Source organism: Squalius cephalus (genome assembly GCF_949319135.1).
Source record: "Squalius cephalus genome assembly, chromosome: 16".
Taxonomy (NCBI): Eukaryota; Metazoa; Chordata; class Actinopteri; order Cypriniformes; family Leuciscidae; genus Squalius; species Squalius cephalus.
In genome coordinates, this window is record NC_137137.1 from 35179792 (window position 1) to 35206141 (window position 26350).

At 45.1% G+C, this 26350-nt stretch overlaps 1 protein-coding gene and 1 pseudogene across 5 annotated transcripts in view; both read left to right on the top strand.

Moving 5' to 3' along the window:
- LOC307173298 (serine/threonine-protein kinase WNK2) overlaps nucleotides 1–15272 on the top strand; it is a 73992-nt gene extending 58720 nt beyond the window's left edge. For 2 of the 4 annotated variants that reach the window (XM_079896311.1, XM_079896312.1), the window contains exons 27-30: nucleotides 1928–2026; nucleotides 5811–5855; nucleotides 6624–6901; nucleotides 12848–15272. In XM_079896311.1, coding sequence (XP_079752437.1) covers nucleotides 1928–2026; nucleotides 5811–5855; nucleotides 6624–6901; nucleotides 12848–13189 — 764 coding nt within the window. In that variant the 3' untranslated portion in view covers nucleotides 13190–15272. The remainder of the gene's footprint in view (nucleotides 1–1927; nucleotides 2027–5810; nucleotides 5856–6623; nucleotides 6902–12847) is intronic. The other 2 variants (XM_079896313.1, XM_079896314.1) reach the window with 2 other exon arrangements.
- Nucleotides 15273–18082: 2810 nt separating this feature from the next.
- LOC307173969 overlaps nucleotides 18083–26350 on the top strand; it is a 44547-nt pseudogene continuing 36279 nt past the window's right edge. Inside the window, exons 1-4 of the transcript in view lie at nucleotides 18083–18478; nucleotides 24496–24591; nucleotides 24801–25131; nucleotides 25213–25331. The product of the transcript in view is annotated as an uncharacterized misc_RNA (transcript). The remainder of the gene's footprint in view (nucleotides 18479–24495; nucleotides 24592–24800; nucleotides 25132–25212; nucleotides 25332–26350) is intronic.

Genomic DNA, 26350 nt, shown 5'->3' on the forward strand with positions numbered 1-26350 from the left:
ACTTGAGGCACAACTCCTGTGCTCCAAAGGCATTGTTGCATGAAACACAAGACACAGTGTTTTTTTTTCTGTCATCTGAGATGCAAAATGTGGAGGAACTAACAGAACAGAATCTCGAGGCCAGCAAAGTGAAAAGCAAATATGCTTTAGCAAATACGCTTTAGCGGTTTGACATGATTTTTTGAGACCCCTCAATCAGGAACGGCTGCAGGTCAGAAGCCTTTGCTCCCAGCCTCTGATGCACTTATGGGGTTTAAATTCTAGCCAACTTCAACCTCACAGATATACATGAGAATCACAGATGCCTCTCGGTCGGCACCAACCCTGTCATAGAATGACTGAGCACCAAATCAGTCGCTCGTCTGAGCTCCTTGTCAAGGAGTAAAGTCAGCCCCTTCATCTTTATAAACATCAGCTTGGTACACCTGCAAAGCCGGCATGGTATCCAACACCTCACCCACCTGACCGGCAGTGATATAGGAATCACTGATCAGGGCCGATGTAGTCCTGCAGGGCTTAGACGGCCACTTCTTCCAAGATGGGCAGAAGATGTGAGAGATGAGTAGCAAGCTCCACTTCAACCACATGCGTTTCAACACACCCCTGTCCATCATGTCAGAGATAATGGAGCAAGGCCAGTGGCGCGAGTATTAATGAGCATCAAGTGCCACACTGGTCTCGAGTCCCACGGAAGAGCTCCGGAAGGATAAAAGGATTGATGAAAGTGCAAGATTAGAGAGGACCAGGCCTGGACTTGTTGTTGTTGCTTTGTTTTGTTTATGCGGCAGTCCTCCGTGAGGGGCTGCCGCTTTACTTTTTTTTTTTTATATATATATATATATTTTATTATTAAAGTTACGTTTACTGTTAGCAGGTTCCCACCTCCTCCTTCCTTGAACTTGAACTTTATTACACAGAGGTAGTCGGATTTGTGATCCATGCCGAAAAGGGCTGCTTCCAGGACCTCAAAATCTTTTGGAAATCCAGGAAATATAGCAGCGACCTGCAAGGTGGACACGTACTATGGCCAGCCAATAAGCATTAACTTATTCAACATAGACTGCACTTCTGGCTGGGCTGCATCGGTCGCCACATCCCAAAGCTAAGAATAAGCCAAAGAGGGCCAGGCTTCATTACCACTTTGGAGAAGAGCGTCAGCCTGCCCACTGCCAAACTCCTAACAAGCATTCACTAGAAAAATCACATCTTGAAGAAGAGAAATCTGCGAGATGATGGCACATCGTTTTGAGGCACCAAAAATGCTGTACTATTGAGGGCAGTGATAGTGCCACCAGCCAATGAATTATTGTGTGATTCTATGGGTTTCAGACAATCGCCACACTTGGAGGCTGTTCCCATAATGTCTGACACAGCGTTGAGTGAACCTATGAAAGGAAAAGGTATCCTAACATGCTTGACGGCACATGCAGGCCCAAACTCTTTGCTAGGGACTTTCTTGAGCTGTGAAGTGACGGAAAAATACCAGTCAGATTATTTGGAATGGTTGTCAATGCAATAAAGGAAAAAAACTCGACTTTTCCCCTCATACTGGTGTAGTTACCAGTTAAACCAACTAAATCACTTTGAGTGAATGGTTAATACAGTAATGTTACAGTACTTTAAACATAAATGGGTTTTATGTGTGAAAGTGGCTAACGATACATAAGACTGTGACCTATTTGATCAATTCCAGAAAAACTTTCCCATTGTTAGAAACATGTAGGCACATGTACACACTTCCACATCTACATTAACCACTGTTTTCTGAGACGCTTGACCCATGTTGTGGTGTGTTGCTGATATGATGCTTGTTGATGGGGTACTGATCTGAACGCTACCTGTGTCGGCTGTTACACCTGTCTCTCTCTCCCTCTCTCTCTTTCTCTCTCTCCCTTTCTCTCTCCCTCTTATATTCATTTCTCCACAGGCTGGACCGTTTACCACCAAACATCCGAGCGAATCACCTATAAATCTAGTAGCAAACCGCGCACTAGATTCCTCAGTGGACCCGTGTCTATGTCCATCTGTTTGTATTTGTTCTACTTTTCTTCTATTACTCATAATTCCTTTCCCCATTTCTTTCTGCTCTTCTCTCGTGATTTGCTTTGGTTTTTCTGTACTGCATTTCCCACATGTTCACATCTACTAACACACATTCTCAGCCATTCCATTTCCATATTCATGACAGTTGGCACTTTCCATGAATATGGTACGATGTACTGCAACTGAGAAAAAGTAAAAAATTTCCCACAAACTCATTTTGGGATTTGTGCCTCTACAGTGTATCCTATTCAGGAAAGACCTTCATGTCTACTCGTCCTGCCTTCAATTTGTCTTCTTTACAAATGCTTTGTGCTGGGCTGCAGCTTTGACCGATAACGTGAGCTGTCTTCCCCCAAACATGGCCATTCCCAACATTTAACTGAAAGTAGAGAGAGCGTGTATGGATTTGTCTGCCAAAGCTTTTGTATCGTCTATATATCTGTGCCTTCTTTCCTTTTCACTCCACGTAAAACCCCAATGAGACGATGATTGACGTGCCGTCTCATGTTTGGATTCGGAAGATGAGCATGCCAAGGGCACGAGCAGGTTGCTGCGGAAACCATCAGGGCTGTATTTTGAATTTTTTTACCTCACTTCCTGTTCTCTGGCTGTCACCTGCATGATTTTACTATGACACTGTCCCAGATGCATATTATTTACCTTGTGTTTCTGTTACTTTTGGCTTGTAGTATTTTGTTCCTCTAGGTGAGGGTTCAATTAGGACAAAAACATGAATTTCCCCACCAGTGCATCATAGCTGTGATTAGGAAGATTAGGCTTTATTTTTATACTTGGTCTCCCTCCATGTCAAAGTTATGATTTAGTCGTCATTCTAACCTTCATTGTGTGGAAAATGTCCCCCCCCCCTTTTTTTGTAATTTACTAGTTAGATTTTCAAATTTGGCATGCAGCACTTTTGTTGCATTCAAATTACCTTTTGAAATGCTTTGTTTCTTTATTATTTTTCTTTGTACCGTATGACGTTTTAAAGCTTAATGTAAATTCTGTTTAAAACATTCAACTGTTTATAAATAACTCTGTTTATAAATAATGCCATGCTTTCTGGGGTGGATAAAAAGTATTTTTATGCATCCAGATGTTTGTTGTTTGGTTTTAAATGGTGATTCTTTCAACTCTTTCCCTGCCAGCGTTTTTGAAAAAAGTTGCCAGCCAGCACCAGCATTTTTGATCATTTTCACAAAACTTTCATGGCCCCAAGAATATTTTGTTGTATGACTATCTGAACAGTCAATATATCAAAAGAAAGAACAGAGCCTCTGCTTTTAAACAAAAAACACGTTTTATTCTAGATTCATGCATTCTTTTTTATTAAAACTTGAATACATTTCATAAAAAAAGCAACATTTTGAACAAAAAGTCATGTTTTAGTTCAAGTCTTCATCCGGATGGGATTCAGAGTGATAAACACAGATAGAGTAGATCGATCCATCAACACCCTCAAAGCTTCACAGTCGTTTCCTCTTCATGGATTCAACATTTCATCCAGTAACGTTAGGCAGTTTTGATTTATATGCCATTTGATGATCGCGTGATTTGACGTGCGTCAGCAATGCTTCTATCACTTGTTTCTGCTGCTTCTTTGTCTGTGTTTTGATCCAGAGATTCTGTACCATTTCAGAAGATGTGTAATAGTGCCCCCTACCGTATAACAGTGGAAACACGGATTGCCGGAAAAACTCGTCAATGGCAGGGAAAGAGTTAAAAGTGGAGGTTTAGGAGAAGATCAGTTCAGTTGTAATCTTAAATGCACAGTATTTTCACTCACGGCCACAGACACGTACCATATATGATTGTGAGCAACGATTCAGTTAATTAGTCTTGACTTTTAAAGACCCCATGAAATCAAAATGAGGTTTTTAGTCAGTGTCTTTTAGCTTTGAGGTAATTTGCTCTATAGAGTCATGTGAAAAAGAAAGTACACCCTCTTTAATAAAAATCATTTTATCATACAACCTCAGATGAACAACACAGCATTTTACAGAGTGTCATTATTTAGCAAAACCTTGGCCAAACTGGAGAAGCCATGGGTGACAAACTAAGTCTTATTGCTTCCATATGGATTAAGTGGGAAAGTAGCAGTCAGTATCTGCCCTTGATTAATTGATCATGTGTACTGACCAACTCTATAAAAGCAGAAGTTTTGGTAGTTTGCTAGTCTGGAGCATTGCCAAAGAAGAAAGACATCAGCAATGATCTTAGAGAAGCAATTGTTGCTGCCAATCAATCTAGGAAGGGTTACAAGGCCATTTCCAAACAATTTGAAGACCATTATTCTACAGTAAGGAAGATTATTCACAAGTGGAAAACATTCAAGACAGTTGCCAGTCTTTCCAGGAGTGGATGTACAAGCAAATTCACCCCGCGGTCAGAGCGTGCAGTGCTCAGAGAAATCCCAAAACACCCGAGAGCTACACCTCATACTCTACAGGCCTCAGTAAACATGTTGAATGTTAAAGGTCATGGCAGTACAATTAGAAAGAGACGGTACAAGTATGGCATGTTTGGAAGGGTTCCCAGGACAAAGCTTCTTCTCTCTAAAAAGAACAATGCGGCACTGCTTAGGTTTGCAAAGTTGCATCTGAACAAACCACAAAACTTCTGGAACAATGCCGTTTGGACAGATGAGACCAAAGTGGAGATGTTTGGCCATAATGCACAGAAAACCAAACACAGCATGTCAGCACAAACACCTTGTACCAACTGTCCATCACGTTGGTGGAGGTTTGATGATTTGGGCTTGTTTGGCAGTCACAGATCCTGAACACCTTCAGTCATTGAGTCGACCATGAACTCCTCTGGATACTAAAGTATTCTAGAGTCAAATGTGAGGCAGACTGTCTGACTGCTAAAGCTTGGACAATACTGGGTCATGCAACAGGACAATGATCCCAAGCACACCAGCAAATCTACAACAGAATGGCTGAAAAAGTAAATAATCAAGGTGAAATGCTGAGCCGGGACCTTCAGAGAGCTGTGCATAAACAAATGCCCTCAAACATCAATGAACTGAAGCAACACTGTAAAGAAGAGTGGGCCAGAATTCCTCCAGAACAATGTGAGAGACTGATAGTCATACAGAAAATGATTACTTTAAGTTAATGCTGCAAATTTCGCATGCCAATGTGCATTGGCTCGTTCTGTATACACTCGATGATGGTAGGGCTCTCTGAAGTGATCCCAATTACATCGGGACGTCGACGTAACGTCTCCCTTTCCCTCCTTCAGGGAACGAGAGTTGCATACCTAGCCGAGATGTTTTTACAAGCTACGGAATCTTGGGGTGTACTTAGTTTTATTAAACATGACTTCTCCATTTTGGCTTTATTTTTTTAAATAATGTCATGTGTTGTTCATCTGAGGTTCGTATTTTAAGATCTGCTAAAGACCAGAATATATGTTATGTCCTGATACATCAAACCATAGAATTAAAATAGGGTGTACTTTCTTTAGGACCTCATGGGGTCTTTAAAGTAGGACACTTTAGTCAAACAAAAGTGATGGACCTCATTCAGAGTCCAGGCTTTAAGGTTGTCTGCACAAAAGGCCTTTTCTAGCTCATGAGCCATTCAAACATGTCACTCACCGACACCTCATGAGAACACAGATGAAGCTTCCCTGCACCTGATTCTGTATCTGTTCACTGATTGGTCGCTATGTTTTCTTGTGCATCAGCTTGTCCAATGGGCTCTGCTGTGTGCTTTCCCCCGCCCCCTAACGTCTCTGTCTTTGCTGTTTTGCTCTTGTAGGGTCCACTCTGAAACGACTCTGTCTAGGCAAAGAGCGCAACAGTAGTAAATATCCCACTCCTTTCTTCGCTCCTAGTCTTTCTTTCTTTCTTTCTTTCTTTCTTTCTTTCTTTCTTTCTTTCTTTCTTTCTTTCTTTTCTGTTTTTTCACTTGTCATTTCTTTTGTTGGCATGAGCGTGAGCCTGTGTGATAAGTGCTCTTCATTTGCAACAGCAGATTGTGAAATGTGCATTGATTCTTTATATTCATTTGAATTGTTGTTGTTTTTTTTCTAGTGCATGGTTGATGCAGTCATGTGCTTATTGAAACCTTTATGATTTCTGTATTTCTGGTCATTTAAGTGCATTTGTGTATTGCTTTGTTCTTTGTTTGGTTCTGTAATCATCCAGCTGCTTGATTTTAGGCTAGAAACAAGTGCACAACAAGAAGCAAACAAATGCAGAAACAATCAGATCCACCAACATTTCAAGTACATACTCAGTGTCTGTTCTCTCATTGGTGGGAACAAACCTTAGTACGCAAGGGGTTGATTGATGTCTGTGACTCTTAAACCATGTGTTATTCAGAAGTCCGACCTCAAAATTTTGAATGGTTAATTAAAATTAAATTAACTTAAAAATTGGTATTGAATCAAGTCATTGTCAAAGCAAATATTTACACCTCTAGTAATGCGTAACGATTAACCATGATATTAACCACACTTCACTGCGTAACGTGACGAATCTCATCATGTGTCAGTGAGCAGCAGATTGATTACAGAGGATATCAGGGGGAATTCTCTGAGCTTGAGGTCGTTCTCTGTCTCTTTCTCAGGGTCTCATAACGCTGGTGCTTCATCATCATCATCATCTGCAGCCGTGCCGGCTTCATCGCCTCGGCCAATCACGGCACTCGTCCAGGCTCAAGCCAACAACAGCAACAACAAGACTGGCACATTCACCGATGACCTACACAAGCTGGTTGATGATTGGGCAAAAGAGACTCTTGCCTCCGCCCCTCAGCTCCGCCCCTCTGTGTGTCAGATCAGACCGCAGAGATCTCATCACTCCTTCCAGACCAGCAGCACTGCAATGGCTAGAGTCCCCAATCAGGTACTATATGCTGTTTGTCATCCAGAATTGTAATAAGGATCTTTTTTTTTTCCATGTTCATCTGTGTTTAATGTGTAATGTTGCTGTTTGATCATGAAAAAGCTCTGCAAAGCTTCAGTTTTTCTTTATATCAGTGTCACTGTTTCTGAACTCCCTGAAAACTCCTCAATTGTAGTCTTGAGTTTTCTTCTGGGAACGAACACGTCATATTCCTCATTTTAAATAATTCATACGCAGAATAAAGGGGTCTGGTTGAGTTAGTTAGTAGTGTGTTGAAACTGGCGGTTATGGTAAGGGGCGGGATATTTTCTAAACACGCTCGAAGGTCTCGACCAATCACAACGCACTGCTCCAGCCGACCAATCAGAGCACAGTGTGCTTTTCAGGAGCAGGGGCTTCATAGAGACCGGAACTAAACAGAGCGTTACTGACAGACTGCGAAGAGAGGAGCTGCAACATTGGAGAATATGAGTGAACTCTAAGGAAATTTTAAGGCCACCAGGTTACTTTAAGTTAAACCAACAAATCATTTTTTATAGCGAGTATATATTCTGTTCTATTAACCAGATGCATTATTATTGAGACATACTATAAATGTGAACGTCTCTGTTACACATGTAACCCTCGTTCCCTGAAGGAGGGAACGGAGACATAGTTGAACATAGTACCGTACTGATTGGGATCACGCTTAGGGAGCCTGTCATCTTCGAGTATTGAAAAAACAAGCCAATGCACATTGGCGTGCGAGATTTGCATCTCGTGCTCCGCCCCACAGCGTGGGTATAAACACGGAAGTGGATGTACACACCACTTGTTTTTCACTGAGGAGCCAAATGGAGCCCGGGGTCAGCGGTGATCCAGCACTAGTGGTGACGGGACTGCGTCTCCGTTCCCTCCTTCAGGGAACGAGGGTTACATACGTAACCGAGACGTCCCCTTTCAGTTCGGTCACTTTTGACGTAGTCAGACGTAACGTTCTGATTGGGATCCCAATTAACACGCCACCTAGTGCTGCCACCTTCCAGTGCCTAGCGGAAGCCTCCTGTCCCCCCGCAATATTGAGGCGGAGATGGGACAGGGCTTAGGCCAGGGAAGTCCACTGCTGTTCTGCATGACCCACTCAGACAGACTTGGATAACACTGGGAAAGCGTGCCCTTTCGGTGGAAAGGGAGACGCTGCGGAAGCCACATCCTGCCCACATGTATCATGTGGAGGTTACACATATGGACTGGGCGTTTCCGGACAGTACAACATATGGAATGCCACTGAGGTGGCTCCGGCCTAAGCAGTGGGGAGACAACACCAGTCGGAGACGGCAGAGCGGGCTCTGGCAAGGGAAAGACACGGGCTCGCCGCAGGGAGCTGTATCGTGGAAGAATACACATATGGGATTACCGTAGGGATCACAACATATGGGACACAGCCTAACACTGGTTCCAGCAATGCATACAAGTGATAGGCCTGGCAACAGATGCTTCGCCACGTCCATTGCCGAGGGGTGTGGAGGAACTCAACAGGGTTCGGCTAAAGAGGAACTCTACTGGAGTAAGAATGGCGCACGTATCCAGTCCGTAGGAGGGGAATGGCGCAGCAAGCCGACACTTCGAGCGGGGCTTGCTGTTTTGGCTGGCTTCTATGCGAAGAGAGCACACAGGAAGCTACCGGCTAGACACGTAGGCTATAGAATCTAGCGAACGTGTTTGGTGTCGCCAAGCCCGCAGCTGTACAAATATCTGTCAGCGAGGCACCCTGTGCCAGCGCCCAGGAAAAAGCTACACTCCGAGTGGAGTGGGCTCGCAACCCAGGGGGGCATGGTGCGTCTTGGGATTGATACGCCAAGATGATGGAATCCACTATCCAGTGGGCCAATCTTTGCTTGGAGACAGCCTTTCCCTTCTGCTGGCCTCCGTAACAGACAAAGAGCTGGTCTGAGGTCCTGAGGCTTTGCGTTCTGTCCATATACAGGCGCAGAGCGTGGACTGCACAGAGAAAAGCCAGGGCTGGGTCTGCCGCCTCCGGGGGTAGCGCTTGCAGGTTCACCACCTGGTCCCGAAAGGGAGTGGTAGGATTCTTGGGCACATATCCATGCCGGGGTATCAGGATTACGTGAGAGTCATCCGGACCCGAATTCCAGGCACGATTCGTCGACCGAAAATGCGTGCAGGTCCCCTACTCTCTTGATAGAGGCCAAAGCAAGCAGGAGAACTGTTTTTATAGACAGGATTTTTAACTCTGCTGCCTGCAATGGCTCAAAGGGAGGTCTCTGCTGTGCCATCAGCACCAGAGACAAGTCTCTAGAGGGTATACAGGGGGGGCGAGGCGGATTCAGTCTCCTCGCGCCCCTCAGGAACCTGACGATCAGGTCATGTTTCCCCAAGGATCTCCCATCAACTGCATCATGATGTGCGGCAATAGAGGCAACATACACTTTGAGGGTGCACTCCGTACACTTTGTAGAGGGTGCTCTCGCGGAAGTGATGTGTCTACGACAGCTTGTGGTAGATCACCTAGAACCTCCGCATCCCATCTAGGGACCAGACATGGAGTTTCCAGAGGTCTGAACGCGGGTGCCATACGGTGCCCCGTCCCTGAGAGAAAAGGTCCTCCCTCAGAGGAATGGGCCAGGGAGGGGCTGTCGAGAGGATCATCAGTTCAGGGAACCAGGTCCAGTTGGGCCAATAAGGGGCAACTAGCAAGACCTGCTCCTCTTCCTCCCTGACTTTACACAGTGTCTGTGCGAGAAGGCTCACTGGGGGAAACGCATGCTTGCGGAGGCCCCGGGCCCAGCTGTGTGCCAGTGCAACCGTGTCGAGGGTCCCCTCGGTCAGAGAGTAGAACAACTGACAATGGGATGAGTCCGGAGAGGCAAACAGATCTATCTGTGCGGCCCCAAAGTGGCCCCAAAGTGGCCCTAAATCAGCTGGACCGCCTGGGGATGGAGTCTCCACTTTACCGGGGCCACAGGCTGTCGTGAGAGCTCGTCGGCAGCACAATTGACCATGCCGGGGATATAAATGGCACAAAGCGACCTCAGATGCTTCTGACTCCATATGAGGAGATGGCGGGTGAATTGTGACAATCAACGGTAGCGCAGACCACCTTGATGGTTGATGTACGCAACGGTCGCAGTGTTGTCCGTACGAACCAGAACATGTTTGTCAAGCAGCAGCGTTTTGAGGCGTCTCAGAGCAAGGTGTACTGCTAGCAACTCGAGGCAGTTGATGTGCCAATGCAGTTGGGGGCCTGTCCAGACCTCCACAACTGCATGCCCGTTGTATGTGGCCTCCCAGCCGGTGTTGGAGGCATCTGTGGAGACCTCAGCATACCTGGACACTTGTTCTAGGGGCACTCTGGCCCAGAAAAACAAAGAGTCTGACCACGGGCTGAGGGTTTGGCGGCAGGCCGGGGTGATTGTCACACGGAGCTTGCCGCTCTGCCACGCCCATCTCGGGGCTCGGCCGTGAAGCCAGTGTTGATGCGTTCTCATATGAAGCAATCCGAGCGGCGTTACTGCGGCTGCCATATGCCCCAGGAGCCTATGAAAAAGTTTCAGTGGGACCGCTGTTCTGCTCTTGACAGTATTCAAGCAGTTCAGCACCGACCTGACACGATCCTCTGTGAGGCGTGCCGTCTGAGGGACCGAGTCCAGCTCCATACCGAGAAAAAAGATCCTCTGCACGGGGGCGAGTTTGCTCTTCTCCCAGTTGACCCGAAGACCGAACTGACTGACAAGTCCCTGTGCTCGCACAACTGATTCCAAGACTGAGCTAGCATCAGCCAGTCATTGAGATGGTGGAAAATACGACCTTCGTAAAGAACCGGGACGACAGGGCCAGCCCGAAGGGTAGGATTTTGTACTGATATGCTCAACCCTCGAACGCAAAGCGCAAGAATGGCCTGTGAAGCGGGAGGATGGAGACATGAAAGTATGTGTCCTTCAGGTCGATCGCTGCAAACCAATCTCGGGGACGGATTCATTCGAAAATGCGTTTCTGCCTTAGCATCTTGAATGGAAGCTTGTGAAGGGGCCGATTCAAGACTCGCAGGTCCAAGATTGATCGTAACCCACTGCCTTTCTTGGGTACAATGAAGTACGGGCTGTAGAAGCTGGTCTTCATATCAGCTGAAGGGATCGGCGCTATCGCATCCTTCGTTAGTAGGACTGCGATCTCCGCACGCATGACAGGGGCACGTTCGCTCAACACCGAAGTGTAACGAACACCGCTGAACTTGGGCGGAGGCCGGCCGAAATGAATCGTATAGCCGAGTCTGATGGTGCGGAGGAGCCAGCTGGACCGGTAGGGAAGCACTCTCCAGGCTTCCACAAACCAGGCCAGGGGGGCCAGACGCACCACAGACGTACCCGGGGTGGGGCAGCAAGGTGGAAGACAGGGACCCGACTCGGAAGGCCCGGGGGTGGCCCGAAGTGGGGTCTGAGTGTGCGGTGCAACACTTACCGGTCTCCACAGGTCAGCAGGGGGTGCGTGAGAAGGTGTAATCGGGTCCTCGAACCGCACCTAGCTGGCGATACAAGAGGCGGCTGAGGGTGGCAAGGCTTTACAGGGTTGCACACCGCCAGTCTGGCCCTCTTGGGAGGAATTTGCTCTTTCTTTGAAAATGTGGGTGGCAGAGAAAGGCACAAAACAAAGATTCTCCAACCGGGCCTTCTCCGGGGGAGGGAGATGGTGACCGAACCAACCTCAGCCTCAGCCTCTTGGGAAAAATTTGCTCTTTTTTTGAAAATGTGGGTGACAGAAAACAGAAAAAGGCACAAAACAAAGATTCTCCACCCGGCCCTCGAACCGAGTGGTTCGGTCACCATCTCCCGAAGCTCGTTCCATGGATGACATGAACTATCCACAAAACTATCCATGTTTCAGCGTGCTGTAAGCTCAGACACGTGATGCATCTATTGTGACCGTCAGCTGGGGACAGGGAACGACTGCACCCAGAAACGCACGGGTGGAATGGCACCTTGAAAAAGACGCAGACACACCCATGTTGCTCTTTGAGGAAATAGTGCTCTCAACCAGTGCCGGAGCACACAGAGAATGACCGCAGCAACACTGACAGGAGATGGTGCAGCCTGTACCAGTGAAGCACATACCCTCTTCACCCTCTAACCACCGTCATAACAAACACACTGATGTTGATAAAACAGCAGTTGAGAGCTCAGAAGGCTCGCGATCACCGCTGCACTCGCGCTGTAACACACCAGCACCGGGAGAGACTTCCAGAAGAAGCACCGACACACTCACTCGTTGTTAGAAAACACTCCAACACAGAGACATCAATCAATCGGCTCCGAAGAGAATGACAAAGTGGTGTGTGCATCGCTTCCGTGTTTATCAATACTACGTTGAATGTGACCGAACTGAAAGGGAACTAACTAAAGGTAGAGGGGGTCATCCATTTAAATTATATTAAGCCTTAAAGTTCTGCATAATTAGGGGCGTGGCCACTTGAGTGACAGGTGGATTGCAGCTGCTGTCACTACTAGCCGTTTGTCTGCTGTCTGTTAGCTTCACGTCACGTTACCTCAGCTAATCCGCCTCTTTGCCCATTTTCATTAATCTGGGAGTGACACGTTGCCAAGATGGTGACGGCCGGCTCCGCCCACTTTGGGTTTCAAAATTGCTCTTCAGAAACCTACAGGTGATGTCATGGACACTAAGGCCAATATTTTTTTATAGTCTATTGTTCTGACGAGTCACAGGCGGTCAGTTCCGCGAACTGGTTCTTTCGGACAGTTCGTTTCAATGAACCAGTTAAAAAAACCGGTTAGTTTATGTAATCACGCAATGACATTACACAATTCTCTGATTAAAGCACCCAATAATTATTTTCTAAAGCTAAAATTTCTAAAGCATTTAAGGTGAATAAACATAAACCATGAGAAACCATAAAGCAGTGTTATTTTATCTGGTCTCTCTCTTCTCTTGTAGTTTAGAGGCTCAATCCCTGCGGCGGCTGTGAAGCTCCATCTACCCCTGTCCTGCCCACTGTCAGCAGCTCTGGGTCCCATCATGCCTCACGGCATCACCAGCGGCCCGTCGCCCGTCATCCAGCGGGGCGGATACCTGATGCCCACCGCCCCCTTCGCTGGGATGATGCCAGCCCCTGTGTATCCACACCAGTGGTCCGGTTTGCCCAGTCCGGTGGGAATGTTTGGCACGGCCGCTATGGTCCCGTATCCAACCATGGCCAGCCCGGCACTGCAGATGTTTCCTCTGGTGGTCAAAAGCCCAGACGCCCCAATGTGCCCCAGCAAAGCCAGGACTGCATGAGTGCTTCAAACACTCTTCTGCATAAGGCTAATCAATGCACACTTGCAGATGGATAATCACGCAAACTCAAACTGACTGGGAGTTCCTGCAACATGTTTTAACTCTGCTTCAGGATCAAACCATAATCTCTCCTCAATGTCTGTGAGCTTTAGATCGCTGTTGGATGGGAGACGCGTCTGTATGAAGCCTTTGAGCCTGTAAATATGAGGTGTGAGTGTGTGTGTGTGTGTGTGTGTGTGTGAATGTGGGCATGAGGAGTGTGTTAATATATCAAACCAGTCCTGTGGGCGCCGCTTGCACGTTTGTTTGTTTGTTTTGACCTTTTAGCTCTTATGTTTGAATATGAATTAAGGAGTGTTAGTGTTAAGGGTTTGGCTGAGATTAGGCCTTCAATTCTACTGCCATGAAGTGTCATGTCATAATCATTTTGGTGATTGATTAAAACATACGGATACATAAACAGGCATATTGGGCCTTATTAATGAAACAGGAGCAGAATAAATGTAGTCATTCTTATCTAAATCTCATGACGATTTGTGTAAGAATGGAAAAAATACATAAATGTTTTATGAAAGCATCCCAATGCTGAACGTTGATTTATGGTCAGAAATATCAGTCCTGTTTTCCAATCATACGCGTTTCATTTATTTACAGCACTTTCATTGGCGGTTTACAGAAATATCCAGCAATTTCAGACCACAGGACAAAATCCCTACTTTAAGAAACACAATTCAGGATGATATAGTGCCTTGATCGGTCATCAGTTTTCCCTTGAAAGGTATGATTCGGTTTTAAAGGGGGGAAAACATTCCTCTTCTGTTCCTAATGCAATGGGGTTTTTTTTTGTTTTTTTTTTGCATGATCTTTTTTCTATTTACGTCCCCTTTCAGTTGAAGCAAGTTTGCATTAAATATAAACCTAATCATTTGAAGTGTAGCTAGTAGCTAGATTGATGAACGAATGCGGTTGATGTCTGGGTTTCTGATTGGTTACAATCATTCATAAGCAATACTGCACTAAGCACAGAGTCTCAGACGCATTTGAGGAACGACTGGTTTACATTGCGATGATCTGATGAACGATGCATGCCATCAAAGCGTCGCGGACGCCCAAATACAGAATTAAGAATTACTGTGTAAACGTGCTCTTATAAGTGCGCCGCCTTCCCTCTTTACAGCGTAACACAGGGACTGAATGCAGGTTTGACTCTGAATGTGTGTCAAAATGACATTGCATGTGATTCACCCTCCCTGTTACGTGCTGCATTATCCCAACCCATAATGTGAACATTGACAAACTACTTTACATTTGACTGTTTTACCAAATGTATCATTTTTATTTGCTTTGCATAGTGGCTGAGTTTATTCCTTCTTGCACAGTGTTAATGATGTTGAGTTTTAATTTCTTTTAAGAGGGCAGTGCAATTGTTAGTCATGAATCATATTTATTGTTGTTTTTCATAAAAGCGATCCAGCATGAGAAAGTGCAAGCATTGAATACTAGCTCACAGGTGTACAAAACATATTTGCATCCAAAATCCACATCCCAACCCAACATAAAGTCTGGTTTTACTTGTATGTTTGTATGATTCAATCTTTAGTCAGGGTTATATTTCTATTATAACTGCCAAACTGTGAATTGTACAGTCCTCTAGTATTTATTTCCTCAGTGCTTAGTTTTGCTGCATCTTCTGTCCTGTAATGTGTTTTTCATGCATTTGTACAGGATGTTAATCAATGATCTGCAGTTAGAAACGTTTCCGGGAGGTTTCTGATGTTTTGTTCTTGCCGTTATTAATGCTGATAATATATCTGGCAATAATTACTCCACTTTGCCATGTTTGTGTCTCACGGATCTGATGGTTATAGACTTTTCCCGGTCTTTTCTCTGTGAATGATTGCTTCACCCTTCTCCGCATTACTTTGCTCCGCTCAGATCCAAACGAAATGCACTCACAACACAGACTGTGTACAAGTTTAATTAAGAATAAATCAATATTTTGTGCTTAATAGCTACTGTGTTCTTGTGGTTTTTCACAGGCGTAAACAGTGATTATCTGAGCCGTGCTCTTGAGGTACAGGTACACTGTAAAAAAAAAAAAAAAAAAAAAAAAAAAAAAAACTTGTTTTTACAGGGAAAATAAAATCTGTTTTGTATCTTTTAAAATATACTTTTAAATAATTAAAAAATACATGCTTTCATGTTGGAAATGGTGAGAACACTGTTATATTACACAGCTCCTATAACATTCATTACAACAAATCATTATGGTTATTTATCGTTCTGCTAAATGTGTTTTGTCCCACATCTCACACTTCTAAAACCAGCCACAGACAATGGGTCTCATTCATGAAACATTCGTAAATATACGAGTAAATATGTGAGTGATTTGCGCGTAAAGAGACATTCCCGAAAATTCTTCTCCTGATTCACAAATACTTCGTAAACGTCAGATTTGATAGTGAAATGTGTGTGTGGGTTAATGAATTCCAATCAGTCGTAAATGGGACGCGCGTGCACGCTCATTCTTAATTACCATAAATCCCGCCCATTAAATCCGACTGACAACTATATATGGGCATATTATGACACCAAACAAAGGATTTCAACATGTCTTCTCAAAAGCGAATGAAGAAGAGAAATTTCTCAGATGCAGAAATTGAAGTTTTATTATCAGAAGTTCATTCAAAACGCCACATTTTATTTTCAAGCGTACATAGTGGCGTATCAGGTCCTAAAAAAAAAGGATTTTTTAGGTAATACCTAAATGCTTTAGGTAAAAATGCTTGGCAGCATATTACAGATGCAGTTAATGGAGTTTCATCTGTTAATCGAACAGTCCCAGAAGTGAAAAGAAAATGGTTCGACATGAAGCTTGACTGCAACACTTGTAACTTGCGGACTTGTAAAAAATAAATAAATAAATAAATAAACAGCTTGAATATAAAAAATAAATAAAAATAAAATAAAAAAAGACTTGCGGACTTGTGTTCCGTTTGCAGATGCTATTGGCTCTCGTAATAAAAGTAAAAAGAAAAACCGTATGTAATTACTATATAATCTTTTTTCAAAATACTGTGTAAATAGGCCTATGTAGCCTACCCGATTACGGTGAATTAAAAGGCAGCCTTATTAATGAGCAAAACGTTCGGATGTTAAACGCACTATTTACGCGTGGCTGGGACCAGGTGTAGATTTCTTTCGTACCAACTAACATTTGGGAAATACGAACATTTTAATGAATCCGAAAATTTACGCCAGAACCACTTTACACACGATTTACACAAAAATTCGTTCTGCTCGTGTTTCGTGAATGAGACCCAAGTTTATACTGTATGAAGAAAACAATATCCCTGATATTTTGTGCTTCTAAAATCCGTCCGATGGAGAAAATTACCAGAATAAACACTAATATTGGTTGATACAAATATGTTGCATGATATATTAGACTTATGCATGCCTATGAAAAGTAAAAAAAAAAAAAAAGAAAAACCATTAAAACCAGATGTGAACCTCACTGAAACATGCACAAAGGATTATTTTTATCCTATTTCGACTGTCCTAACCAGATTAAATGAAGAAAGGCAATTGCTTTTCAGTACAAAAGTACAAAAAAAAAGTACACAAAAGGAATGTACTTTTGTGTCCGTTTTTGACATGCAATAAAAATGAATTTTGCTATGGATCATACTGTCGACAATTAATCCATGTATGTTTTTAAAAATAATAATAATTGACTGCATAATTTTTTTTTTTCTTAAATGGATCTTCCAGTGAAATGTGTCGATGTGTCGTGAACAGCATATTCTAGAGCAGGTGTGGGAAAAGTTTAGAGAAAAACTGTCAAAAAAAAATAAATAAATAAAAAAAGATACATTTTGAAAGAAAAATGAATAAATTGATAATAAAATAATAAATTAAATTTGATGTAAATAAAAAATAACTAAATATAAACATTTGATTAAAATAAATAAATTGATAAAAATAAATAATATTTGATTTAAATAAAACAAATACATCTAACAGTACAGTATAGTGAGTAGAAAAGAATGCAATAATGTAGCATAATGTGTATATATAAATAAACAGTGATGTGACTGAATGTATATTGATATTATATTTGTTAAGAAGTGTCTTTATGCTAATAAAGTGAGTATATTTTTCATAATTAACAAGAAATACTAAATAAGTGTTAATAAAGGTGCTGACGAGTGATCCATGAGAGACAAACTTTTGTCTCATCTCCGTTTCTCCTGTTTATTCAGGACTTTTATTCTGTTGATCTGTTTGTTTCTCCAAACACTGACAATCAGCAGATAAGAGGAGTGTTTATCACTGAAACTTCAGCATGAGAAGAAATCATTATAAGAGAGAGGGAGCATGACAGACCCTGGAGAAACTCTGTGACGAATGAAGAAGAGCAATAAATAAAACACGTATAAGGGTTTTGAGATCTTTTATTTTTAATATTTGGGTATTTTCATTGTTCTTTTGTGTTTTATCCAAGGCTTTATAGCATTATATCTTATATCGTTTCAATGCAAGTTCATTTTGAATACATTTTGTTAAAATTTTACCTAAAGAAATCCTGATGTTGTTATTTGACCTGTTTCAACACACCTTGATCAGAAGCTCCACCCTCTTACAACACTAACCAGGAAGAGGCTGACTTGTTATTTCTCTTTTCTGCCATACTGACTTTGTCTTGACAAAAGCAATAAAGAATCAGCGATCAGTGGAGTATGAAGGGAAACACTTCACAGAGGAATTTGAGAAATTTGTTTCTGAACAAGTTTGTTTCTGATCTTTGTGATTCTCATGGTGATTCATTTTTAAAACCGTCATTCATAAAGTGAAAGTAAAGTTTAGATTGCTGGAGCTCACACAGTGAAAATGGCTTCAGCTGCTGAAGATGATTATATTTGTCCTGTGTGTCGTGAAATCTACAAGGCTCCTGTTATTTTATCCTGTAGTCACAGTTTCTGTAAAGAGTGTCTTCAACAGTACTGGAGAACCAAGGAATCTCAGGAGTGTCCTGTCTGCAGGAAAAGATCCTCAAGAGATCCTCCTACAGTTAATCTTGCGTTAAAAAACTTGTGTGAGTCTTTCCTGAAGGAGAGAAATGAGAGGCGTTCATCAGGGTCTGAGGAGATCTGCAGTTTACACAGAGAGGAACTCAAACTCTTCTGTCTGGAGGACAAACAGCCTGTGTGTTTAGTGTGCAGAGATTCAAAACAACATGACAATCATAAATTCAGACCCATCAGTGAAGTGGTTTCATCATATAAGGTAAGACAAATTTTTCTTGATTCACATGTAAAGAACCATAACGAGTCATAAATACAGATCATGAGCATTACATCAGTAACTGAAGCTTATGAGGAAAATGTCCCTGAGTAGGGAACGGAGACGTTACGTCAGTGACGACGAATGGGGTTTCGCTTAGAAAGCCTCTCACCTTCGAGTATACAAAACGAACCAAATGGCAAGAAAATGCCATGGGTCTGTGGAATTTGCATAGCGTAAGTCCACCCCACCTCGTGGGTATATAAGGAAGTACGCTGGCAACATGCAGATATGTCTTCACTGAGGAGCAGAGACTGAACTCCAGCGTTCCAGCGGTACAGCAGAAGTGGCAGGGAGACGTAACGTCTCCGTTCCCTACTCAGGGAAGGAGGGTTACATACGTAACCGAGACGTTTCCTTTCGTGGTCACTACGAGTTACGTCAGTGACGACGAATGGGGTTCCCAGTGTAATCACGCCACCTCGGCTGTCTTCCAGTGCCCTGCGTCTGATATCCCACTGGGAAGCATATCTCAGTGGAAATATGCAATTATTGCCTGCCCGAAGGGGTGGGGGGACTTAGGAATACACATATGACCCGGAAGGGCTGCATATGGGGAATCACTGGGGTGTCAAGCTGCAGGTGGAATATTTCAACTTCAGGGGTGGCAAGGTGGCTTGCCTAGGGAAAGACATGCTCAGAGAGGCTTACAGTGTAAATACACACGTGGGGGTCGCCCAGAGGGGAACCATGCACACGGAGACACCTAGCTAAGTGCGAAAGCTGCCGGTAGCATAACTCTGGCGTTGGCATCAACAGCGCTGGAGGAACTTTGGGCCTGCGAGGAGGCTCACCTGAGGAGAATAATCGCATGTATCCCGTCCGTGGAGAGGAAAGGCGAGCAAGCGAAGACACCTGAGCAGAATCTAGTACCGGCTGGTTGAAGCGAGTACATGAGAAGAAACTGGCTCCACTCTGAGATTGTGGAATCTTGCGAATGTGTTAGGTGTCACCCAGCCTGCAGCTCTGCAGATGTCTGTCAGCGAGGCGCCATGCGCTAGAGCCCAGGAGGAAGCCATACTCTGGGTGGAGTGGGCCGTCACACCAAGGGGGCATGGTCGACCTTGCTGCTGGTAGCCAAAGCAATGGCGTCCACTAACCAGTGAGACAACCTTTGCTTGAAGAGAGCCTTTCCCTTCGGCTTCCCACCATAACAGACAAAGAGCTGGTTTGAGGTCCTGAACACTGCGTTCTGTCTACGTAAGCACGGAGGGCGCGTACTGGACAGAGCAGTGCCAAGGCTGGGTCTGCCTCCTCCGAGAAAAGCGCATGCAGGTTCACCACCTGGTCTCGAAAGGGTGTGGTGGGAACCTTGGGCATGTATCCAGGCCGGGGTCTCAGGATCACGTGAGAGTAGGCCGGCCTGAATTCCAGGCACGCTTCGTCAACCGAAAATGCCTGCAGGTCCCCTACCCTCTTAATGGAGGCCAATGCAACCAGAAGTGCTGTCTTCATTGACAGGAACTTAAGCTCCACTGATTGCAGAGGCTCAAAGGGAGCACTCTGCAGGGCAGTTAGCACCACTGAGAGGTCCCAAGTGGAACGAGAGGAGGGCGAGAAGGATTCAGTCTCCTCGCCCCCCTCAGGAACCTGATGATCAGGTTGTGCTTTCCCAGAGACTTACCTTCAACTGCAGAGACTTACCTTCAACTTACCTTCAACCTTTGTGATGTGCAGCAATAGCGGCAACATACACTTTCAGGGTGGAGGGAGACAGCCTTCGCTCAAACCCTTCTTGAAGGAAAGCCCAACACTGATCGGGCATTTTGTGGGGTCTTCCCAGCGGGAAGAACACCAGTTGACGAAGAGGTTCCACTTCAATGCATAGGTATGTCTCATGGACGATGCTCTAGTGGAAGTGAATGGTAGCCACCACCGTAGGTGGTAGGGTACTCAAACCTGCCTCGTCCCATCCAGGAGCCACATGTGGAGGTTCCAAAGATCGGGGCGAGGGTGCCACAGGGTGCCAAGTCCCTGAGAGAGGAGGTCCTTCCTCAGAGGAATTGGCCAGGGAGGTGCTGTTGCGAGGAGTACAAGTTCGGAGAACCAGGTCCGGTTGTGCCAATAAGGGGCAACCAAAATTACCTGCTCCTCATCCTCCCTGATCTTCTACAGGTCGCAATGGGACCGGTCATGGGAGGCAAACAGGTCTATCTGTGCGTCCCCGAACTGATCCCAGATCAGCTGAACCGTCTGGGAATGGAGTCTCGATTCTCCAGGTAGAGGCCGAAGCCATGACAGCTCGTCGGCTGCACGGTTCAGGTCTCCTGGGATATAATGGCTCGAAGCGACCTCAATGCTTCCTACTCCATAGGAGGAGGTGGCGGGCGAGTTGCGACATACGGCGGGAGTGTAGACCACCTTGATGTACTGTCTGTTGATGTACGCTACTGTTGCGGTATTGTCTGATCAGACTAGTACGTGCTCACCCCTGAGCAGCACAAGGAAGCGGTGCAGGGCGAAACGTACAGCCTACTGACCGTTGGTGCAGAAGGCCTCAGTCCACTTCAGGGGGGGTCGAAGACTGTTGGGCCCAATCTTCAACCACAGTGCCGCCCTACTTCTCCTGCTCGGGGCCAGCGAAGGCTCGAGAGGAGGGGCCGCAGGGAAGCGGCCTCGGCGGGAAGCAGACTAAGGAGACCGCACGGACAGATGACCGTTGGTGCAGAATGCCTCAGTCTGCTTCTGGGGGGTCGAAGACTGTAGGATACAGTCCTCAACCACACCGCAGAGGAGCCCAGCCTGGGACATGAGGGAGCTGAGAAAATTACTTTTCAGACCCCCTCACATCAACCTGGCTAAGCCCATTCCTGGACCACACTTGTGGACATCACCTGGCCCAGGGATCACGCAGGTACCGATGTCGCCGGTAGAGCGAGGTCAGTAGTGTGCGTGGCGGATTGACGAGCCCGAACATGCGAGGCATAGCGTCCCTGCTTGGAGGCGTTGTCGAGTTTCCGCGTTCTGTCAGTGTTGGCCAGGGAAGGACCAGCGTTCCATGGCGGCCGGGTCTGACAGAACTCCCCGGTCAGCACTGCCTCGAAGGCGACACACAGCACTGCATGTCTGTGCCATGATAGTGACAGAGAACATACAGCCCATGATTGCCACATGATCGAGTGCAGCGAAGGCGGAGGACGGCCGCGGGCCGCGATAAGTCACGGGGACTCTCGCGAGCCGGAGGCATCCTGATGCACGTCCGGAAGAAAGGCACTGGGGGCGAGTGCTGTAGAGCAACACGCGCCCAGGAACCAATCGTCAAGCCTACGCTGGGCGGCGCCACTCCAACCAATGCTTTCAGCTGCCCAGGATCTGACTCGACTAACGCTGACACTCCCAAGGGAGGCAACGCAGTCGAACCCTCATTTCCAGAGGAATCAAGCACGCTTTGTGATGCTGTGAGTGACATGACACCATCTGCTGGAGCCCCGAATGAAAACACTGGGTCCCCGAGAGGAACCAGGCACACGGCCCCACGGTTTGCGATGTGGAGGGGGGCATGACCCGAGGAATGCTCGTCGGTATTATGCCACACCGTAACCCTCAGATCACCCTGGCCACCAGCCAAAGTATCTCCTCTCGAAGAAGAGATAGATTGGGGTGTGGCAGAGGGGACTCTATCCACATGGAGATCATTGAGTCTCGATCTATAAACATCGCGATGGTCATGTTCCCGCAATGAAAACATGACTTATCCACGAGCGCTGCCGAGCATGATTAAGTCCAACACGCGAAACAGCGCTCGTGACCGTTAGGCAGATGAATCACGCGCCCACATCCAGTAAATACACGGGCGAGCCGTCTTGAAAAAGACGTGCCACGTGCAATGTGCAGCTCTTGTAGAGAGAGGAAAAAGCTCAGCAGAGTGCTGAACTCTATTTCACTGAATACTGAAGCCTGATTGGTTCACATCTGTAACTGACATTTATGGGGAAAAAGCAAGTTAAAATCGCTGTGCAACTAGCGCAGAACAGAAGAGAGTTTTATGACCTGTGCTCTAAAGGGTGTGGAAAGCATCTTAGGCACATAGCCTTGTCTTGGTCTAAGGATGACTTTAATGTCATTAGGCCCAAACTCGAGGCAGAATGCATCCACTGAAAGAGCCTGCAGATCACCAACTCGCTTGACCGATGCCAGAGCCAGCAGAAGGGCATCGTTAGCGAGAGAGGCCGAAGGTCGGCTGTTGTCAGAGGCTCAAACGGAGGGCTTCGAAGTGCCTCAGGACTGTGGACAGGTCCCAGAATGGATGCGTGTTGGGGCGAGGCGGGTTCAGCATAGGGACCAGGGCTTTGATACAGCCGTGGTCCACCCTGAGAATGAGGCGCCCCTCACTCAAGGTGGGACGCGGGCCTTCAACGTGGTCCTTCAACCAGTTGTAAGTGTTGCCCAAGGGGAATAATGAGGCTGCCATGACACCCAGAAGCTTCTGAAACATATTTATGGGGAGGCCGTCCCTGATTCTGAATGAAGCCACTAGCCTCTTAATTTTCAGAGAGCGCTCCGGCAAAATCCAGGCCCGCATTTAGGCCATGTCGAAGACGACCTTCATAAAAGAGATGCGTTGGGTGGGGGACAGTGAGCTTTTGCTTAGATTGATCCTAAACCCCAGACTTTACATGTGGCTGAAGAGCAAAGATCTATGCATAGTTCCTCCTTCGATTGGGCTAAAAGCAGTCAATCATTGAGGTAATTGAATGAATCGAACTCCCATCTGTCTCAGGGGGAGAAGGCCGCATCCACGCATTTCGTAAAAGTCCACGGAGCAAGAGACAGTCCGAATGGTAGGACTGTAGGGTGGTAAGCCACCCCTTCGAACGTGAATCTCAAGAACTGTTATGAGGTGCTATCTGGATATGGTAGTATGCATCCTTCAGATCCACTGATAAAAACCAATCAGATTTGTGAGAGGATTTGTTTCAAAGTTATAAAGCATTCTGAACAGCTGTCTTATCAGAGCGCGGTTCAGACATCTCAAATCGAGGATGAGCCTGAGGCCACCATCCTTCTTTGGAACGAGGAAGAAGTGGCTGTAAAAGCCTGAGTCGCTGTGGTCTGTGGGAACTTCCTCCACAGCGGCCTTCGCTAGCAGAGCTTGTACTTGAGCTTGGAGGACGTGAGCGTTGGGACTTAAATGTTAGTCACACCCCTGAAGCAGGGGTGCCTCTGAGGAAACTGGAGCAAGTAACCGTTTGATTATTTCTAGAAACCCAATCTGACATGCCGGTAATAGCTTCCTAAGCCTGGCTGTGGGCGGCGAGGAGTTGAAGAGTCGCAACTGCGATGTCATCAGCAGAGTTCGCTCAGTCCTCCACTTCAGAGGCAGCCAGAGACATAGTGTCATCAAAGTCCTCCTCGGAGCCACCAAATGAAACCATGGCACTCACTCCAGATGAGGGCCTGCTTCCTGCAGGAGCAACACTTTGTTGCTCAAATTTGCTCTTTTAATGGAGATCTCTGGACAAAGATCTCTTTGGAGACAGCGAGGAGATGATCTTTGCGCTTGAAGGAGAAAAATTATGATGAAAATAGATTTCAGCGCGATTTAAATAGGCAGTCGGCCCCGCCTCTTTTAGCGGGCTGAAAAGCCATTTGTCTTTACAGGTGCACAAATGATGTGAACCAATCAGGCTTTAGTTGATCAGTGTTGATGGTATATCATAGATTTGAGGAAATGGTAACTACGGGGCAAATACATTTTTACACAGACCAATTGGTTTTAGATAACTTTTTTATTTCAATAAATAACATTGTCAATTACAAACTATACTTTGTGTTTACTCAGGTTGCCTTTGTTTTATGGTATGGTTAAATTTATGAATCAATTTAGTATGAGATGTACACAAAAACAGAAGAAATCAGGAGGGTGGTAAATACTTTTTCACTGCATTATATGATCATATCACTGTATTGTCTTCTCTTCACTGTAATCTGGTGTTTTATGTATTTTTGTTCAATTCTAGGAGGAGCTCAATACAGCACTGAAGTCCTTACAGAAGAAACTTAAACACAATGAAGAAATGAAAGCAGAGTTTGAGAAAACAGTTCAACACATCAAGGTGAGGAAACAGAAACGAGAGTCATTTTCATTACAGCTGTTGGATCACTATATACAGTTATGATATGATATAATGGATTCCAGTTTATTTTTTCTGTAAATGACTAGCAGCAATCTGCTTCTGGATCCGCTTTAGGGGTATCCGAGTTTATCTTGGATATTAATGATGTGTCGATTGAGATAACTGAAGTGAATGTGCTTTGATTTCAGTCTCAAGCTGAGCACACAGAGCGTCAGATTAAACAGCAGTTTGAGAAGCTTCATCAGTTTCTCAGAGATGAAGAAGAAGCTACAGTCACTGCACTGAGGGAGGAAGAGGAGCAGAAGAAGCAGAGGATGAAGGAGAAGCTGGAGGAGATGAACACACACATCTCAGCTCTTTCACACACAATCAAAGACATGGAGGAGATGATGAAAGCCAATGACGTCTGCTTTCTGAAGGTCTGATTTCAGATCATTGGTTGATTGATTGATGATTGATTGAGTTCTTGATGATAAATGGTGTGTTTGTTCTGCAGGAGTTTACAGTCTCAATGGAAAGGTGAGTGATCTGCTCCTGTCTCTGGTCTCTCTGCTTCTGATCCAAAGCCACTGCAGTTCTGACTCCTGAATGTTCTTCCAGAGTCCAGAGCTCACAGCCGGATCCACAGATGGCTTCTGGAGCTTTGATTCATGTGCAACGATACTTGGGCAACCTGCCGTTCAGAGTCTGGAAGAAGATGCAGGACATCGTCCAAAACAGTGAGTCTGACTGCAGCAGATCTGAGCTGGAAACGATTGATGGGTGAAAGAGTTAAATGTTCTTTATGAAATAAACTGGGGTGCGTTTCCCAAAAGCACTGTTAGCCTACTATTAAGCCTACTACTAAGTTCCTTCGTTATCAGCATAGTTGAATGAGTTGGTGTTTCCCGAAAATATAGTTCTAACAAACATTTGCAAACAGCATCGCAAAGTTGTGTGGTTGGAACAATAGCATCGACCTGTGATTAGAAGCGTAGTTTCTTGTTTGCATGAAATGTGGACAATTAATCCTTGTCTTGAGCCAAATAAGAAAGCTGACATTCAGTACAATCTATATCTTTTATTTTGAATACATACAAAGGTAATTTATGTCTTTTAGTTTGTCAAGAGATTTAAAGCACCATTTTTGAAGAGTGCGCATGTGTGAACGTGCTCTAGTACCCAAGAACGAGCCTATGATTGAATCTGGAAATAAAGCAAAATAACTGAGAAAAATGAGAAATAGTCCTCAGAAGCCATGTCCGTAATTCATAGCAAAACATTTAGCATTAATTCGATCTCAAACAGATTTATTAAGAGTGGTCATTACTCCACCACATGTGTGACATCATTAATCAATGTGGATGAACAACCAATAACATATAATAAAAAATCTGCACATATCACTCCAATCCTTTACCAATGTAAGCCCATACTCGATCGGCCCAAAAATAGGCATCCGACCAGCGGGGAAGGACTCTGCGTGTTACTGTCTTTTCTCGAGGCAGAGGAATTTGGATTAAATGCAAAACATTTTCTCATATGTATAAGGGGCCAAGCACAAAGAAGGCACAATAAGTCATGTAAGCATGGCTGGGAGCAGCAGACCAACTGCAACAATGAGCAATTAAAGGCATATAAGATGGTTTTTAGGCAAAATGCCTGAAAAATCAAATAAAGTTACTAGTAATAATTTAATTGGACTATCACTTTCGTCCAATAGGTGGCACTGTGGCCAAATTTACTTGGTGTGGTCAGA